This window comes from Cenococcum geophilum (genome assembly GCF_001692895.1).
Source record: "Cenococcum geophilum 1.58 unplaced genomic scaffold K441scaffold_10, whole genome shotgun sequence".
Classification (NCBI taxonomy): Eukaryota; Fungi; Ascomycota; class Dothideomycetes; order Gloniales; family Gloniaceae; genus Cenococcum; species Cenococcum geophilum.
The window spans coordinates 1,904,444-1,924,857 of record NW_027137568.1 but is presented as its reverse complement, the minus strand read 5'-3'; the positions used below and the strand labels follow the sequence as shown (position 1 = coordinate 1,924,857).

General features: G+C 37.8%; 2 protein-coding genes across 2 annotated transcripts; both read right to left on the bottom strand.

The window, feature by feature from the left end:
* Positions 1-14,090: 14,090 nt before the first annotated feature.
* K441DRAFT_548449 (uncharacterized protein) lies at positions 14,091-14,258 on the bottom strand (the record flags this gene model as incomplete). The annotated part of the gene is made up of 1 exon (XM_067642959.1): positions 14,091-14,258. The coding sequence occupies one exon, from the start codon at positions 14,256-14,258 to the stop codon at positions 14,091-14,093; it is 168 nt and encodes a 55-aa protein (XP_067506786.1).
* Positions 14,259-14,404: 146 nt separating this feature from the next.
* On the bottom strand, positions 14,405-19,072 carry K441DRAFT_606231 (uncharacterized protein). The gene is made up of 9 exons (XM_067645395.1): positions 18,724-19,072; positions 18,081-18,667; positions 17,609-18,017; positions 16,847-17,559; positions 16,167-16,794; positions 16,002-16,114; positions 15,626-15,952; positions 15,520-15,574; positions 14,405-15,466 (listed from the first exon to the last, which is right to left on the bottom strand). Exons 1-9 carry the CDS (start codon positions 18,903-18,905, stop codon positions 14,548-14,550), a joined length of 3,933 nt encoding a protein of 1,310 aa, XP_067506785.1. The 5' UTR covers positions 18,906-19,072; the 3' UTR covers positions 14,405-14,547.
* Between the last annotated feature and the right edge of the window lie 1,342 nt (positions 19,073-20,414).

Genomic DNA, 20,414 nt, shown 5'->3' with positions numbered 1-20,414 from the left:
ATAATAAAATAATTAAGGACGCTTTTAAGGACACTCTTTCTTTTACTAATTCTTTAAAAAAAATTCCTAAAGAGTAAGCTTTCTAATATTAAATTATGCCTATAGCTAATATAATTTTAGGAAATATATACTAAAGCACTCTTTATTAAATATAGTAGAGTACTATAATAATGCTATTATAAAATCTACTAGAAACCCGCTTACCTCTTTACTACCTACCTCTTTACCGCCTACTTCTCTACCGCCTACTTCTTTACCACCTTCCTTTAAGCCGCTTATTTCTCCGCCTACTACTTCTAAAAAGTTTAATCCTTATTATACTTTTGCTTCTCTTAAGAGGTAGGCTAATAAAATTGCTATATAAAATGTTTAGTATAAGATAGCCTTAAAATTATATGTGTTAGCTATACTCTTTTAGTATTTTATCTACTAATTTACCTCTTATAGTAACCTAATAGAAATATTAAAGATTTTAGATAATAATAAAAAGAGTAATCTTAATAACGCCGACTCTCCTAAATGCCCTCCTCTATTATCTTATAATCTCTATAGTCCTTATAATCTCCGTAGTACATAAATAGCCTAAGCTATAATATTAGATATTAACATAAATAAGCGCCTTCCTATTTAGGTGCCGTTAGTAAATAAATAGTACACCTTAAAAGCTAGTACTTAGAAGAATATAAAGGAAGCTCGCTAGCGGATATATACCTATATTTAGAATATTAAAGGTAGCTCTAGTATACTATATAATCCGCTATACGCTCTATACGTTAAGCAAAACTATAAATATCGCGTTTATAAGCAGAACTCTAGGCCATATTTTAGAGGCATATGCTTAAGATATTACTTAAGTAGTAGGTCGTGTAAAAAGGTATATACTAATAGTATACTACTATTCTATTGGCTAATACGTATATAGAATAGTTCGCTAATACTAAAGCCGGTTATACCTTAGCGTAAAAAACGTGCGCAATTAGCTTTTATTAGTAGTCTGGCTAAAACACCTACTAAAAAGGTATAATATCCGCATCTTAATAATACGGATATTGCTAATATCCGTATAGCTTTATACCTACACTATTCCTCCTTTAGAGACCTCCCCTCCCCCTAAAACTTCTACTTATAGTAATATACGCAGCCGTAGAGGCACCCGTTCTACTGCTGCTTCTTCTACTCTTTTACTAATTCTTAGTACGCGCGGTACTACTTCTAGTACTACTACTGCTCCTACTAGTATAGAAAATGTTAGGGCGTATTTAGCAATTGCTGTTTTTACGCGCGTTAATATAGTTTATAAATAGGTAACTAAAATAGTAAAAGATGCTCGGGCTATGGATCGCTGGTTAAGTAAGCTTAAAGATTCTCTAAGTAAGATAAAAGATAAACTTGCGTTTATAAGGCGTAGTATTATTATACTTATACGTAACGCTAGGTTGCTAAATATAGAATTTAAGTAAATATAGGTTGGCTGTTATTACGGGTTTAAAGTAATAAAATAGTAGCTTTTATCTCTCTGCTATTGTATATATAGGAATTAAGTCTCTACCTTATATTTAATAGATATACTTAATTAATATTATAATATCCACACCATTAATGTTTACTAAGGTAAGTCACTATAGCAGCGATTATTTATTAGTAAGCTAATTCAATAAAATTAGCAGCGTAGATATTTACCTTAATTAACCTCCGCACCTCTTCTTCCTCTACTAACTTTCTTCCTTATAGCACCGCACCGCGAACTTTATTATTATTGTTTTATATACTATCCCTTAGAATACTACGATCTATAATGCCTTTATTTATACCTCTAAATAATATTAATATAAATAATAGTAATTAGGCGGTTAAGGAACTTAATATACGCGACGTTAACGATAAGTTCAATACTATTAAGCACGCTATAGCTACTATTATTAAGCCTTTAGGCTCTATTTCTAAAAAGTAAGCTTTCTAATACTAAATTATGCCTATAGCTAATATAATTTTAGGAAATATATACTAAGGCGCTCTTTATAGAATTTAGTAGATAACAATAATAAGGATAGAGTAAAATCTGCTAAAAACCCGCTTACCTTTTTACTAGATATCTTTCTACTGCCTGCATCTTTGCTATAGGCTACTTTACTATTTACTACTTTACTATCTACCTCTCTACTACTACCGCCTAATGTTTTTAAAAAGAGGGTTAATAAGGCTTATTTGTCTTCTTTTCTTAAAAAGTGGGCTAAAAAGGCTGCTAATACAAATATAAAGCTTAAGATAGCTATTAAATTGTATATATTAGTTATACTGTTTTAGTGTCTTATCTATTAATTTACATCTTATAGTGACCTAAATACTATATATAAGGTTTCTTTAGATAGCGAATCTTTAGACGGCGATAAAGATAAGGACCTTAATAACGCTAACTCTTATAATCTCCGCAGCCCTTATAATCTCTATAGAACTCCTAATAAAAATAAGCGCCTTTTTATCTAAATACTATTAGCGAATAAATGGTATACTCTAAAAGCTAGTGTTTAGAATAATATAAAGGAAAGTCGCTAGCGGATATTAACACACGTCTAGAATATTAAGGGTAGCTTTAGTAAGCTACGTAATCCGCTATATACTCTATATAAGAAGTATAGCTATAAATATCGCGTTTATAAGAAGGACTTTAGGCCATATTTTAGGGGTACATGCTTAAGATATTATGTAGGTAGTAGGTTGTGTAGAAAGGTACGTACTAATAGTATATTATTATTTTATCAGCTAATACACGTATAGGAGATTTTATTAAATCCGGAGCCGGTTATACCTTAGGGCAGAAAATATACGCAATTAGCTTCTGCTAGTAGTCCAGCTAAAATACCTACTAAGAAGGTATACTATCCGCATCTTAATAATATAGATATTGCTAATATCCGCATAGCTTTGTTCTCGCACTATTACCGCCTACACCACTATGCCTCCCCCTACTAAGACCTCCCCTCCTATTAAGACTTCTACTTATAGCAGTACGTACAGCCGTAGGGGCACCTACTTTACTGCCGCTTCTTTAACCCTTTTGCCAATTACTAGCACGCTAGGTGCTGCTATTACTGCTACCGCTTTCGCTAGCGCCGAGTCTATTAGGGTGTATTTAGTAATTACTATTTCTATATATATTAATATAGTTTATAAACGGGTAACTAATATAGTAAAAGATGTTTAAGCTATGGATCGCTAGTTTAATAAGTTTAAAGATTTTTTAAGTAAGATAAAGGATAAGCTTGCGTTCCTAAGGCGTAGTGTTATTATATTTATACGTAATGCTAGGCTACTAGATATTAAATATAAGTAGATATAAGTTAGCTCTTACTGTAGGTTAGCTATTATTGCTAGTTTACGATAATAAAATAGTAGCTTATACCTTTTTGCTACTATATATATAGGAACCAAGTCTTTACCTTATATTTAATAGATATACTTAATTAATATTATAATATCCGTATAAGCTAAGATGAAGATATTTATATATCTGCACTATAAAACAGCCTACTGCTATGTTATATGCTACGCACTAAGAAGATTATATGCTAGCTAAAGTTAATATTAATAAAAAGAACTTAATTAATATATTAAGATAGAAACGTACTATAAGCCTAAGCATTTAAAAGTCCTCTAGTATATTATCTATAGCCTTATTAAATCCGTCCTTATAAGGGTTGTATAGTAAACCGCTAATATAAGATATCCGTATATTAAAATTAGTAATGCCGCCCTATAAGAGCCGCTCTAATCTAAGTTAAAAAATAGTAGGTGCCTTAAACCTAACGTCCTGTATATACTAACGTATAATTAAGTCCTTAGCAATTATATTTGTAAGGGACTAGATATTAACCGCTAGAGACTTAATTATATAATTAGATATCGTCCGCTTACTAAACGCGTTCTTAAACTTAGTATAAAGAGGTTTAGTATAGCTTATAGTAAAAATACTCTACCTAAATAGAGAGTTTACTCTAAAGGTTAAGTTTCCGCGTAATTAGAGTAACTCCTTTAGCTAAAGATTTAGTAGTTTATTAAGTTAATTGGCTTTAAAAAAGCTATTTAGCTCTCCGTGATTATTAACTAGCCTATTTACTAGTACGGCCTACTAAAGTACTAGATTATACGCCTCTGTTATAATTAACCTTTAGAAGTACATTATTTTAAATATATAGTTATTGCTCCTTAATCCGGCAAAGTAAAGGTAAAGGTAGGCAATTATATGCTTAATAGCGTATTTTAATACTTTATATATTTTAACTACTTATAAATACCGAATATAATTAAAGAACTCTATATTAATAATCTAAGTAGGCTAGCTTATAGTAGCGGAGCTAAATATTATAAGTAATTAATTTATAATCCGAGAACCTTTATAGGCAGAGGGCTGCGGATAAACTAATTTATTAGTGTTGGAATATATAGACAGAGGTTACGTGGTTACAATGTCTCTGATTAGTCACCCTTATAGTGACTTATCAGCCCCCTACTTAGGCACTGCGATCCTTACGATCCTTTACTTTCTATATTAATCGAATAATAATTATTATACTATCTACGAACCGTAGCTACGTGATATTACCTTGTGTAACCAACACTAATTAGTAGTTAACTTCACTGTTATATTATAGAGCAGCTAGGTATTCCACCAAGAAGAGATAAGCCACTGTACTAGTGCTACTCGTGCTAGAGGAAGCTGTTTTTTGAGGTTAGAACTAGTCCTAAACCTTAAATAGAACTCTTCTATGAATCTAAGGATTTAAAGGCCAGAACTGGTCCTAAGCCTTTCCAAGATTATAGATTCTTGCGTCTATTACGCAGAACAATACGCTTTACGAGTCTTCGCGATTTAAGGCCAGAACTGGTTTTAAGCCCTATAATCGCAAATACACGTCATAAACGCGTACTAAACGACGAACGCGTACTAAACGATAATTATACATCACGAACGCGTACTAAATGACAACCCCTATACTAAACGACAACCCCTATACTAAACAACAATCCCTACACCAAACGACAATCCCTACACCAAATGACAATCCCTACACCAAACGACAATCCCTATACTAACAATACTTCCCTTCCTCCGAAAATATGGCTACAGCCATTTTAAATAACTGGAGAGACTCCTTACTACTAGGGGTAGCTGCGTACACGAAACTTATCGATAAAGATTAGGATAAATTTACTATTAACATAACAACTTATACCGCAAAATAAGTTAACGGCTTTCTCCTACACCGTATTCTATTTTACCAAAGTAGATACTACGCCGATTTATAGCTGTAGGAATATTTTAGGGAGGATTTTATAGGATGGACTGCCGACACCTAGGCACTTGGCAATATTTATATTATTTAGAATTTTAAGACTTCCTATAGGAGAATGGAGTGTTTATACCTATAAATGGGGGTACTATTAGAGACAATATTTAGTAAGTCCTTAACGCAGAAAAAGAGCACAAATGGACTCTATAAGAGATTGAGCACCAAAAGAAGTTTAACTCTTGGGGGAATCCTAATAATGGATAGCTATAAGTAATACTATAGACAACCTTAGGCTATTAAATACCTTAAGTTCCTTAGGCTGCCGTATCTTAACCCGTGCCTTAAGCTCCGTAATAACCTCCGCATTAAGCTCCGCAATAAGCTTTAAAGTAACCTTCGTAAGAACCTCCGCAAGAACCTCCGTAAGAACCTCCGTAAGAACCTCTGTAAGAACCTCTGTAAGAACCTCCGCAAGAACCTCCGCAGCAATCTCCGTAGTAATCTCCGCAGCAACCACTACAGATAACCTTAGGCTATTAAACACCTTAAGTTCCTTAAGCTGCTGTACCTTAACCTGTGCCTTAAGCTCTGTCCTACCAGAGATTCTTAACCCCGTTTAACTTAAGCGCCGAGATGTTTCCTTTAACCCCTACTATACCTAGATAACTGGTATAATAAGCTAGATCTATAAACGATACCCTAACCTACTAGTAAGAAGAATGTGGTAGAGGATATAGATATAGCTATAGCTAATATAGAGGAGGATTCTGCGGTTCCTAAGATAGCTATAGAGGTGGCTACCAGTATAATTTAGACAGGAAGTTCTTGTGGAGGGTACTGTAAAGGATAAGTAAAGAGAGAGTAATATAGGGAGGAAGCGGTTAGGACGGTATAGTTACGCAGGCAAAGCATAAAGAAGAATTGCTAAAAGTACTATTAGAGAGCTTACCTTACAGATGGCTATTAGGGCTATTAACGATTCCGCTAGCCCAGATAGGCTTATACCTATATTGCTGTTATAGGATACCCCGTAATACCTTATACGCGCCTACCTGTTTCTACCGCAATATTTACAATATCCGATCTGCAATACCCGCAATATTTATAACATCCGCAATATCTGTAGTAATATCCGTAACGCCTACAAACCAACCCTATAATAAGACTCCGTGCCGATCTGCCTACGGAACTGACCCTATACTAGTATTATACTACTACAATTAAGATTAAGGCCGAAACTACTACCGAAACTTTAGCCGCAATTAAGCACCCTGCGGATAATATAATAAAGGGGTAGGTTAAATAAACGAACTTATTATGGAACTACCTAACGCTTACACCATACTGCTACCTAAATAACAACTATTATGCTAATACGCCTGCGATCTACCGACCGAATGATTGTGCCTATACGCCTATAATTAACCGACCGACTAATAGACAAGCTCTATGCTTAACTACTATTACCACCGCTGCTGGTACCATACTACTACCTAAACAGACTATTGCTGCTTCCACCTCTAGCTAAACCGACACCTTGCTGCCTTGCTGCCTTACTGCCTCGCTGCCTTGCTACCTTCCTACAGCGCCACAAGTATAAAGAAAGAACTGCCAGTGTCGGAATATATGGATAGAGGTTACGTGGTTATAATGTCTCTAATTAGTCACCCTTATGGTGACTTATCAGCCCCCTACTTAGGCACTGCGATCCTTACGATCCTTTGCTTTCTATATCAATAGAACAACAATCATTATACTATCTACGAACCGTAGCTACGTGATATCACCTTGTGTAACCAATAATTAGCCTTACGGCCGACTTTGGAGCTAAAACCTACTACGCGGATATTCTTAATATGCTATAGAAACTGCTTAGGCGTTAAAGATCTAATATATCTTTTAACCGCACCTTCTTTATAGATGTTAAGCCTATCGCGGATATGTATTAAGGAGAGTGCAATAATATAGGTATTAAAACTATACAGTACTAGCTCCTTAAGATAGTAAAAAAAAGGGCGCTCTATAGGAATATTTTATCGCCTAAGGTAATTTATATAAGTGTAGAGCGTAGAGTACTGCTATATATATTACTTACTACTAAAGAAAGTCCTTATAATTATATATAGAAAGTTTAACTAGAGGTACTAAAGACCTAAAATAGGTAGTACCCAATAGTAGCTATTATATAAGAGCGCAGCCTCTGCCCGCTTCCGCTTATAGGTATAGATAAGCTTTATAGTTTTCTAATTACTATATACTATATATAATTGGTTTTAGAAATTATTATTGCGATTAAGCTATAATTACTCTAGGAAGATTGTTTTAAGTATATAGTAGTTACCATTTATAAAAGCCTCGCTCTCTATAATAGGGCCTAGGTTTATATAAGTTGTCTTTATAAATAGTAAAATATTAATCTTTAGCATATACAGATATTTAAGTTTGGTATTAGATTTAAAAATACTATTTATAGTAGCTAGATACGCGTTTTAGAGAGTATCTATAATTATAAAAATTAATATCTAATTTTAAACGCTATTATATGTGTTACGTAGCGCCTTAGCAATATCCTTAATCTAAAGCTATACCTAGTTATATAGTATACTTTAAAGAAGGCTACTAGGGGGAATATAAGATCCGCAGATAAGTTTTCTAGTAGTATAGGAATGGAAAACACTAGTATCTCTAGCTAACTAATATCGCGATTGCTTAAGGTAGTTAAAATTATTGTATATAATATAGATATTATTAAGAGTGGATTTTAATAACGTTAGCGCTAGTATATTCGCCACTAATATTATAACCTTCCTTAGAGCGTTTAGCTAATTTTATCTTTTAGGAGTTAAGTATCTAATATCCGTTAATAAGTTTTAGTCTATAAAGCAGTAATAGAACCTAATACTTTATACCTATACCTTAAAGATAAAGACTAAGAAGCTAAGTAAAATAGTTAGTAGAGTTTTGAGCGCGGCCTAATAAAAGGATAGATATAAGAAGAATACTCCGCCCTAGATACGGATTTCGCGATTTATTACTTCTTAATTATGTTAATAATCCTTCTATTAGTTAGTAGAGTAAAGGGGCATATTAGCTAATTGCTTTATAGCCCTGCGAGAGTTAAACGTCGTTAAACTTAAGATCTGACTTCTATAGGCTAAAAATAACTGTCTTCTGCTAAAGATTACAAAGCTCCTTACGAAGGATATTTATAACCGCATTAACTAGTTCCAAATAAATATCTATAGCCTCCTTAATCGCATTACGGGTTTCCTTATCCCCTAAAAGGGTAATAATAAGCTCCTTTACCTTCTTCTTTTTTAAGCGTTGTCTTTTACTAGCACTATGCTATCGCTACGCCAAAGAAAGGTTACTAAAGGACTATCCCTAGCCCCGTAAATGCTCTAAAATAACTCTAACCTTCTCTTTCTTTATTACTAGGCGCGATATCTACTTGGCGGATGCTCTAGCTAGCGTTTAAATAGGCGTCTGCCGGTTAACTAGTATTGTGTTTATAGTGGGAGCGGGGGATTTAATTATTAATATATTACCCGTTCGGCGGCGCTTTCTACTTAATATTATGGAGGCTAATAGGGTAGATATATTAATCGATTATAAAGCCGCTTCTGCGGATTAATTTAATAGTATTTTTAAGATAATAGCTGTTATAGGGGTGTAGATTAATTTTGTTAAAGAAGGTAACCGTTCTATATACAAAACAAGTTAGACCGCTTAATAAATCTTGCGAAAGTCTCTCAGACCATAGAATCAACTTTTTGACAAAAAAGGTTAGCGATATCCGCTAATTGATTCTATAGTCTAAGCTTGCTAAGGTAAGCCTACCTGTCTATATCTGTAATTTGGGGAAAAGGTCGGCCCAATTGAAGGATCTGCTTAATTCGATTATAATTAATTATATTAATTTAAATCGTTTTCTATAGGCGTTTGCTAGCTGTATATTTAAACAGTAGTTATTTAGGGTGCCTTATTTGGTAACGGGTTAATATTAAGGCTCTAGTTTAATTCAATTCGATTAATTAAATCAATCGTCTAGTTCTGGTAATGGTCCTCTCTTACCTACCTACCTACCTACCTACCTGCCTGCCTGCCTGCCTACCTGCCTGCCTACCTGCCTACCTACCTATTTACCTACCTACCTGCCTACTTACCTATCTACCTATCTACCTGTTTGCCTGTCTACCTATATTAGTATCTAATTTAATTTAGGGAAGGGCTCGGCCTAATTAAAGGCTCTAATTAATCTAGATCGTTCTCTATAGCCGTTCGCTAGCTATATATTTAAATAGTAGTCGTCTAGGGTGCCTCCCTAGGAGGCCTTAATTTAATTTAGTAATAGACCAATATTAAATTTAATCGATTAAATCGTTCGTGGTATTTACTGGCTAGTTATTTAAAAGGTTATTATTTAGTTTTGGTAACGGTCGTCGTCTAGTTCTAATAACGGTTATTAGGTTCTGGCAACGGTTATTTAGTAATAGTAACAGTCGTCTAGTAACGGTGACAGTTATCTACTAGCTGCCGTTATAGTGTTTCCTAAGGTAGGGAGGATATAAGGAAGGGTAAAAAATAAGGTGGCTATAAAGGGGGTAACTTGGTAGGGTATGTATAAGCTATTAAAAATATAGCGGGGACTTAATAGCACTATATATCGCGCCTAATAGCACTATATTGCGCGCGCGCGCACCTAAGGTATTGCATTAGGGGGGTATTGCTTAAGGGGTATGTGCATAGGTATCGCTTTAGGGGGGGGAAGTAAAAGGGGTATTGCTTAGGGGTATTCTGCCAGGAACTTAATAAGATAATTAGGAAATACTAGTTTCCTATTAAGAGCCTATTAAGATAATTAGAAAATACTAGTTTCCTATTAGGACCCTAATAAGATAATTAGGAAATTAAAGATCCTAGTAAAAACCTATTAGGATAATTAGGAAATACTAATTTCCTATTAAAACCCTAATAGGACGATTAAGAAAATTAAAATCCTATTAGGAGCCTGCTAGGAGCCTACTAGGAGCCTACTAGGAGCCTATTAGGATAATTAAAACCTTTAGGAAAATTAAAATCCTATTAGGAGGCCTCTAGGATCTTAGCATTTTAATAAAATGCTAATAAAGGTAAAGCTCCTAGAGTTAATTAAGGTTTACCCTATTTTTTTTACTAGATAAGCTATAAAAGGCTATAAATAGCCTACTACCTAGATAAAGAAGTAAACCTCCCCTACTAATTTAAGTTAATAGCTATAATAAGTAGAAAGTTAATAAAATACTAGCCTATAAGCTAGTATAGGGAATACTAAAATACTATATTTAATAGGGGGCTATAACCTAGATCTAACTTAGTACCTTACTTAAAACTTTATAGGCTGCCCCTAGAAGCTTAAAGAGTTTTATAACTAATACCCTAATATATCTAAACCCCTAAAATACCTAAATAAGTAGATAGAATACTAGTATAATAAAGATAATAGGCTACCGGAAGAGTATAGAGATAAAAACGCCCTAAAGCCCTAGTCTAAATAAAGTATAAAGTCTTATAATACGCGTTTGCCCAAGTTTACGTATTATATAAGACCTTTAGATATTTAGGAACTTTACCTACCAGTTAAAGTTCTTTAATTAGTTAGATCCTTAGTAAGGCTTTTAGCGGTAACCCTTTCTAGCCTAATATTCTATATAACTTATAATCCTTTTTTATACTTAGTTAGGATATACTTATACCTTTTTTTCCTTTTTATCTTACGCTTTATAAGTCTAGTACTAGCTTATTCTAACTAAGCCTAAGGGTAGGCTTTTTTTAAAGAGGGGGTAATATAACGGCGCTAGGCGCGTTACCTACCAAATTCTACTATAATATTGCCATATTCTACTAATCCTAACTTTAGCCAACTAATTAGGATTTTCTATCCCTGGGATGGAAAATCGCTATTAGCTCGCCTACTACTAGCGCCTTAGCAGAACTTGCGAGATATATACTTAGTATTATTAGCAATATTAATCTCTATACAGTTAGTTAACGCTATCTTATATAACCTAGCCTAAAATTAAATAAGCTTAATTAAAATCCCACCAATTATATATCTAAAAATTCCGTAAATCTATTATAATTTACTATAAAAGTAGTATTTTACTGCAATTTATAATGTAATTTACTTATGCGTAGTGACCGTAGGATAGATAAAGAACTAATATTGCCGGATTATTTCGAATAAGTATTTATACTCTAATAAGTACGAAGACTTAATAATAAAGAGCGCCGAGCTTTTCTATAATAGTTTAAGTATTTTATTATTAGAATATGCGCTAATAATACCTTCCAATCCTGCTAGGGCAATGTGAAGGTGAATTAGAAGAGGCCGCTAGGTAATATACGCTTATAAAGCAATATACAGTCCTTAAGCCTAAATTGATGTAAAAGACGAGGCTTTTTACACCTATATAAATCATCAAATTAAATTAATCTCTAGAGTTTGAAAGGCTCTAAAAGTCACTGAATTAGGCTATATCTATTTTATAACCCTTAAGATTGCTTAGCAAGCGTTTCTGGCGTTAAGGTTATATACTAGCTGTTTCCGCCTTTACCACTTCCTCCTTATATATATTAACAATTTCATCTTTTTCTATATTTAATATAACCTTATTCTACTTCCTTTTTACCCCCTTACCTATTTAGCATCGCTTTATAGTTGCCGCTTAAGTTATTTAGCTTTCTTGGCCTCCTATATAGCAAGCTTCCTAGCCTAAGCTTCCTTCTCCCGCTACTCCTTATTATACACCCACTATTACTTTCTTTATTTTATTAAACGCCTCTTCTTATCCTTCTATAGCTGCCTTTAAAGCTTCTTATTAGTTTTAAGAGCTGCCTTATACTTCCTATCTTCCTCCTATTAGACGAGAAGATTACAAGCTTCCTATACCTTCTTAAGACTATAAAATATAGCACTACTATCGTTCTGCGCGGCGAGCTTATAAAGGAGAGGCTTCTAGCGTTAGCGCTTCTTCTATTTATTCTTAAGAGCTCGCTAGTAGCCTCGAATACGTAATATAAGGAGAATATTTATGGCTGCTAGACTGTATATTGTATCGGTAAGCTGTTATACTTTAGGGGCAAATATATTGGTAACTACCGCCTTAAGCTTCCTCTTAATCTTCCTCCAGTCGGTAGTAGTTAACACTAACTTAAAAGGCTTACTAGATCTAGGCCTTTTCTTTATAGGGGCTTCTTTTAATATAAACTTAGGGAGCGTTCGGTTGCAATCTGGAGGCCTTAGATTCAGTTCAGAATCCGTTGATTCGGAGTGATTTTGCCTGCACAGCCTCAAAATTTTGATGTTCCTCTCACCGCTCGAAGAACGCCAGAATTACACGCTAAAAGAACACTAAAAATTGGCAACTTTACTGTATGAAGCTTCTGAACTGAAGGTCTTGGCGTCAGTTCAATCTGGAGGTCCAAATTCCAGATTTCAGATTCAGTTCAATCTGGAGCCTCCAGATTGCACATGCCCGTGCTTTTACAAAGCCACAAACACGTACCAAATTAGGAAGGAACGCGTCCTTTTCTGCCGGAAGAAAGCACAGATCAATGTCAGATTGAAAAGCTCCAGATTGCAACCGAACGCTCCCTTATCCAAAATAACCTCTGGCTTAAAAGGGTAAATACCGGTCTTTTCCTAGCCACTTTAGATATTCTTAGCCATAAAAGCTTTCTTATAGGCCACCTAGAATAGTTAGAAAAAATCTCTCTTTATAAGGCGCGTAAACCCTTTAGAATTGGCGGAAAACTGGCTTAACTCTTAGCTATAAAATATAGCAAGCGGCGAGAAAAGAGAGACATTAAGAGGCTGCAATCTATGCGTTAAATAAGGTGGATAAACAGCTAGTAAGATCTTGTGCTTGTAACAGTAATTAATAAACCTTATATTAATATAAGAGCCGTAGCCGTTAACAATAAGCAGTGTCACGGCACTGACCTGACACGTTGTTATGATTCAGTGTTGTCATGACACGAGCACGGACCTGACCCCTGAGCGACGTGTATATATACCACCTCACCTCCTACATAGATCCTCGCACGACATCGTTTGTCAATGTTATACAGTCACCTCGTACCTTGACCCTCCGCACGTACTGTGACAAGCAGCCTCCAGTCCCTGCCAAGCCGAGCTTTTGCCTTTATCTTACGATTAAATAGAGTTGTTAACTATAAGTAGTCTAGCTTATTATTTATCCAGCCTGTTGCTAATAAGCTAAAAAAGTAGCTTTATTTATTGGGGTCGTAATCCTGCAGCCAGGAATCTTAAATATTTCCTAAAATAGCTTAGTAAATAAGACTAGGCGATAGGCTTATTCAGTTGGCGCAGATAGTTGCTAATATAGTAACCCACTCTCTATTTCCATCCTGGCTTATATTTTAACCTCCTCTAGCGTTAAAGGCCTTCTTTAAAAAGATCCTTTTAGCCTCTTTACGGAAGCCGGTAAGAAAGCCCTTTTTATCCATATTATACGTATTCCCTGGCTATATATTATACTTAATTATCTTTCTGCCTAATAGCTTATAATATAAGCTGTAATATAGCGCCGAATCATCCTTTTTGCGTGCGGAGTTGATTGGAAAAAGGTATGCGGATTTAAGCTCGTCCTTATAGGCAAGAAGCCAGCGGCCTGCCTAGTGCGCTCCTGGCTGCCTTCCTGCAATTCCAGTAGCTAGGTTTTAAACTATTGCAACTGTAGGGGGCAGCCCGCGTTCGGTAAGGTCGTTGATATATTATATAAGTGCTTTTGACTGTATCTAATTGAGTAATCTCATTGAATCGTGCGCGGCGGCCCTGGATCCGGTAACATTTCGAAAGCGCTTGGAGAGAGTCGTACGGTTACACCCATGCTTTTTTGCAGTGGCAGTAATATTTGGCTTATCTTGAAGTCTTAAATCGGCAATTGCAACTTCAATTGAGTCCATTCTGGTGCGTTGGTGTTGATATTTGACGATTTCGAATTTAAGGATTTTGGTGGGGGGTGCCGTGCATTGCTTTGTAAGCGTGCATTGCCTGGCGGCCTGTTCTAAGTCACCAGTTCTAGAATATTGAACAGCTACGAGTAGATAGACTAGGTAAAGCTATCGCATTAAATTGTGAAATTGCAAATTGTACTATGCATTATCGTTCCGCACCATTTTGCAGCCTGTGATACGCGGCTAAGAATGAGCATTTCAACTCTTGTGGCGATGATGTTACCGTACGCAGAAAATCCTATGAGAACCCACTGATTCGTTCCCACGCCTCACTTCTCTTTGGAAACTGTACCTCAATCCACCAACTAGCTCCGTCTTTCACCGGCAAATCCAATCTGTTGGATGAGAACGTGTCGTTGTCGAATGTTGGTGGCAGGATTTCCCAAGTCGCTCTGTTGTCATCGCAGACTCGGAATTGCTTCTCTTCCTGGGAAAGTGACTGAAACTGGGACTTCATCTGTGTGCTCAAGCGGCAGCGCAGGAAACCCTCGATGTTCCGGTGGTTTAAGCCAGAGTTGATGTTAGCTTTACCACCGGACGCGGTATTTGCAGTCGACGTACTGGAACCCGGGGCGGGATCGAAGTAGTAAAGAGACGCGAGCAGCCGCCGCGCCACCGTCTTGATGTGTTGTCGTGCGTTCGTGTACGACGTGTCCAGATACTTGATCGAGCCTTTTTCTAAGTAGCGCATTGCTTCTGCTTCCAGGTCGTGCATATCGCTGACCGCGTCGAGTTTGGGAGGTTCCTCTTGCAAACCGACGTTCAAACGGTGGCACACTTTGAGGAACTTAATGTGGGACCTATTAGACCTCAAGAAATTCTCCCATTCCCGTTGGCAGTCCGTGACGCTTTCAATCATGTCAATGGCTGTAATGACGTTCTTTCGGAGGCCATGTGGTAGCATTTTCCGGACGGATACCGCAAGACCTCGCTTTTTGGGCATTATGGGGCCACCATTTTCATTTGCCTGGATTCCTGTGCCTATAGAAAGAACAATGTCCGCTCTATGGTTCTCCTTTGGCCAGATTAGTCTCCTCTCCTCATCCGCGACACGGACAGGGTTGTTTCGGCATAGAGCTCCATCAACGTAGGTCTCCTGAGTGATCTCATGTTTATACTCTTTGAAGTAGATTGGTGCCGCAGATGTGGCTCTCGCACTATGAAAGATCAGATATGTTACTTGCATCGTTATTGTTTAACCACAACTTACGCTTGCCAGGTAAGTAGGTCTTCTTCTGGTTTATCGGACCTTACTAGAGAGTCCCCTTACCTACTGTTAGATCGCGATTACTAAACTATTAAAGAGTTTGACTTACACTCAGCTGGACTCCGAGAATAGTTTGCAAACAAGTATGGTTTTGAGATGGGCGAGCGTTTTGACGCTACGACGCCCACTTTGACCCGGTCGGAGTCGCCCTCGGTTTGTCCAAAGAGCGGGGTTGATCCATATGCGGTTTGAAGGGCACCATTAATGCCGTCCGATTTGTATCGGAAAGAACAGAACAGTTGGGCGAAGTTCTTGAATACTGGGACCGTGAGAAGCTCTCGAGATGCAAAGGCTCTCTGGACGAGCGAAATGAACTTGTCCCGGGCTTCATCGATCTTCCAGTCCATCTTGAACAGCCCAAGAGCGATGATTCCACCTGGAGAAGACATTAGTCCTATCGCCTTGGTTTCGTAAGATGAGCTTACCGGTACTTGTTCCAATGGCAATATCGAACAACTCTTGGATTGGGATATCGTGTTGGACTTCTGCGACAACCTCCTTCAGTATACGAAGCTCGATTATGCCTCGGATTCCTCCTCTTGAACCTAATCAGCAAATATTGAATATTTGAATCTACGGCCTGTACTCACCCATCCAAAGTTATCACCCGAACCCCAGCGGTCTCTGGTTTCTTCTTCAGACGCCACGGGGACGTCGTGAATTCGCATCGCAACGGGCACTTTGTGAGACACAAGCCGGAGCTCTGGCCTTCTTCGGAAGTGCCGAAGCGCTGGACGCAGTCCTCACAAATTGTATGCTGTCGACCCCTGCATGGGAGTATATAGATTGGACAATTGCAGAGGCATAGCAGACAGGAACGGTTGCTGACGATATCGGACACCCCACTTGACACAGCATTCTGTGTTATGGCTAGCATTCGGCCGTCTTCGGGGGCCTCTAAAACCACCATTATTTCCATGTATAAAGCCGCTAGCACAGGCTGGGCTTTAAATGAGTGCTGGAAAGGTTCGATCTTCAAAGATAGACTGGCGTCGTCTCCATTTACTGAAAATTCCACTGACACTCGCCTCTTCGGTTGCAATGAGCGGCTCGCGGGAACGTACATGAAGAATTGATGGCCTTTTTCGTGTCCGTTCTCGCGATTCTTACATCGAAAGCCGGCGTCGTTCACGGCTTCGCATCGCCAGTGCCTGTAGTGACAGGCCTTTAAGGCAGACTCGACCTCATTGACGAATTCGTCGACTTTTGCCTTCCTCTCTTAGCTGTCATTAGCGGTCAAGTCCGATCACAAAGCAGAAGTTCACGCTACCTGAGGGTTCAGCACTGGAAGGGATATTGAACGCAATGCAACACGCCAAGTAAGGAATCAAATGTTTCAAGAGACGTTCTTCTTGACCGCGCTCATTCGAATGACTGTATTTATAGTCCCCGCTCTCGAGGAGCTTGACGATCACGTTGGTGAGATGCTCGCTAAATCGAGAGGGAATAGGAGGGTCGCAGCTTGCTAAGTAGTAAAAGTCAATAGCAGCTCTTAGATCTTTGGTGAGCCTGTTGAAAGCATGTTCGACATATGTGCTGAAGGTTTCTACGTCGCAATTCATGCCGACGTGGAGCCTCTTCTTTCGAAGCCTCTGACTTGACCTTCTTATTTCCTCGTCTAGTCTTCTGAGCTGTTGTGAGACCATTAAAGCCGTGGTCAATCCCAGGTCTGTCTTGCTTGGCGCAAAATTTGGAATGCATACGACTCGGAAAGAATCATAGTAGCAGAGGATCAAATCTTCAGCAGATTCAACATTCCTACCCCGTTTTGCCCATGTTCTGCGGAGAGCGCCGAAAGCACCGGACAGCTGGTATGTGCTCAATAGAGTCTTTGTGGCGTAGTCGACGTCCAGCCATTCGTCTTGGCCGGGTGATAGTTTATTCACGACGATGACGAGGCCTGGGCGAACGTGCTGATTAAGTGTTCGTTCGTGGCCACTTGACGCCCACTCAAACAGATGCATGATATCAGATTCGGATGCCCTTAGATTCTAATCAGAATATACAGAAGGCGAGATGTTACCTATCTTACTTTATGTTGGTGGTCACGTAGCAAACTACGTCTGAGAACGTGTACAACAATCGTGGATAGAGTTCTGTGACAATGAGGTTGGCCGATTCGTCATCAATTCGTGGTTCTTCGTCTGGTTGTTGTACTATGCCGATGGGTATCGACATCGGCGGATGCACGATGTTTGCCCATTGTATATAGGGTCGATTCGAGCTGGTTCTTCTGTGCTCCTCAACTTCTTGAGCGTAGCTTTTTCTGACGGGATTGGAAGCCTTTAATGCTGCTCCAATGTTGTCCTTAACTACAGCGAAAGTGCTCGGCCGTTCTGCAGGCTTGAGTGTCTTCTTTTGTAGGTGCTGTCGTTGCGGAGTCTCGGATGAAACATCCTGCTTTGCTGTAGGATTGAGAGTTCCGCGCAAGCCTTCGCAGTCTAAGCAGGACGACGCATTTAGTAAGGACATACCACAGACCAGAATTAGAGGTAAGCACATACCAACATAGAGAAGTGGCACAGCAGTAGAAAGGGTGCATGGATCAGCGTACATATGAACGTCTCCGCTTGTTGATCTCGCAAAATCTACCAGGTTGCCTGGAACGGGGACTTCAAAGTCCATTCCCACGGCTCCAGCATTCCGAATAAGGGCCATGATCAATCGGCTTTTGCCCGCGCCAGTTTCGCCGAAAAAAGAGACCATGCTGGGATATTGGACGCCAATGTCCTCGTTATCGCCTAGCTGCAGCAGGTTCTGCAATCGAGGATAGGTGTACAGGCATGGTTTCCGCTGGAAGAGAGGAACCCCGAACCAGGTTGTCCACATGTCTTTCCTATGTAGTGCCTTTTGTCTGGGACGGGTTATGTTTGAGTTATATAGCCAAGATACCCAAACATATTCTCGCATTTCCACCTTATCGCATGATGAGTCTTGCCCGTGTTCCGGCCATTGCTGCCAACACCTCTCCTTGTGGTAAATACCTTTCCGCCCGCAATCGGTACAAGCGAAAAGGTTTATGACATCTCCTGGTTCCTTGCACACTCGACAGGTGAGGGAAATGTTGACTTCCGACGCGGCGTGATTTAGACTGGTTGAATTGAGCACAGCGATTGCAAGGCCGTCCAGACAATGCAGGGTTCTTACAAATCTCGTTTTATCCAGTCTGACAGACTTCCAGCTGGCGTGGTCTGATCGCTAGTAGCTAGTTGGTCTGTCAAAGCAATTGCCTCATCCAAGTCGATTTCAGGCTCATTATCTGACGTCTCTGCTTCATCCTTATACAAGATATCATCGATTTTGGAATAGGACGTCATTTTTGAGGCCATGGTAACAGAGCGTTTCTTAGTTGAAGTCCTTGTGTTGTTTGTCCGGCTGTGGGGAGAAAAGGATGCTCAGCTTACACTTTTGTATGGAAGCTCAGCCGCATGAGGGCCGTGGACGACAGCAATACATGACTTAAGCCACTCGAGATCCTTTCGCCTTTCATTGCATGACTTGAGATAAGGCTACAGTTGCATGCTGTGTTCAGCTTCAGCCCGCTTTTCCGGCAGCCAGTCTGGTTTTCAATTTCAATATTGGCCAATCAGAATGATCAATATTGTTACTAATCAATATTGGCGAATATTGGCGAATATTGGCCATATGTGTAATATTTGCAGATCTTCTTGGCAGCCCCCAAAAAACCCTAACCCCAACATCGTATAGATAAATTATCGAACACCATAGCTTCTAAAGCAGACCTACTACTCTTTATACCTATATTAGACTCCCTTAATATAGAGAAGCTGTTAAACCGTCAGCAAAAGAGGACTTTTAATCTATAGATATATACTTAGGCTTTAGATAAAGATAAGAGTATATATTATAAAGCTTATATACTGCAAATATTATACCACAATAGTATATTACTTAAAATCTACTATAACGCTACTGCTGCTGCTATTACCCTTACTAGTACTAATACTAACCCTATCTTTATTATAGGATAGTAATAGTTCGCTCCCTAATATTATAATTTATAAAGCTAGATATTACTAGCCCTTTTATAGCAGGATATAAAGTTTATATAAAGCACAATCTCCCCTTATTAAATAGCTTTATACTAGCCTTTATATATTAATACTATCCTTATATAATTTTAGAATTAGGTAATAAGTAACTTATATCCTATATACCTTAGTATTTACCTATACTACTACTTATTTCTATTATATTATTAGGTACCTAGACACTTTAGTAAAATATATAATAATTATAAATAGTATAACTATATATCCCACTACTCTATAAAAGATAAAAATAGAGATAAAAATAATAAACCTCTATACTTATTATAAGTAGGGCTTAATAATAATAGTAAGGATAGTATAGTAGCGGTACTATTATTAATTAATAATAATAAGCTTTAGGCTATAGCTTAGTAGTATCCTATAGTAGAAAATTCTAAAGGCTTAAAGTTAGGTATTATATCTATAATAAGGAACTACTAGCTATAGTTAACTGCTTTAAATAGTAGCAATATTACTTTTATAATAAAGCCTTGTAGGAAATACTACGGTAAACTTAGTAATAGGCTAGGTATATAGGCAAACAAGAAGATAATAACGTAAATATAACTAGTAGAGTAGGTTGCCTAATAGATTTACTCTAATTATATTCTAAGACTATAAAGAAGAGGACTATCTAGGTAGGGACTATAGTCCTTTAAATATATAATACTACGCCTAAGAAATGTGCTAAGTACGTCGGTACGTTAGTACGTTAGTACGTCCGTTATATCCTTATATTCCTATATTTTTACATTTTAAACCTATAATATAACTAGCTACATAACT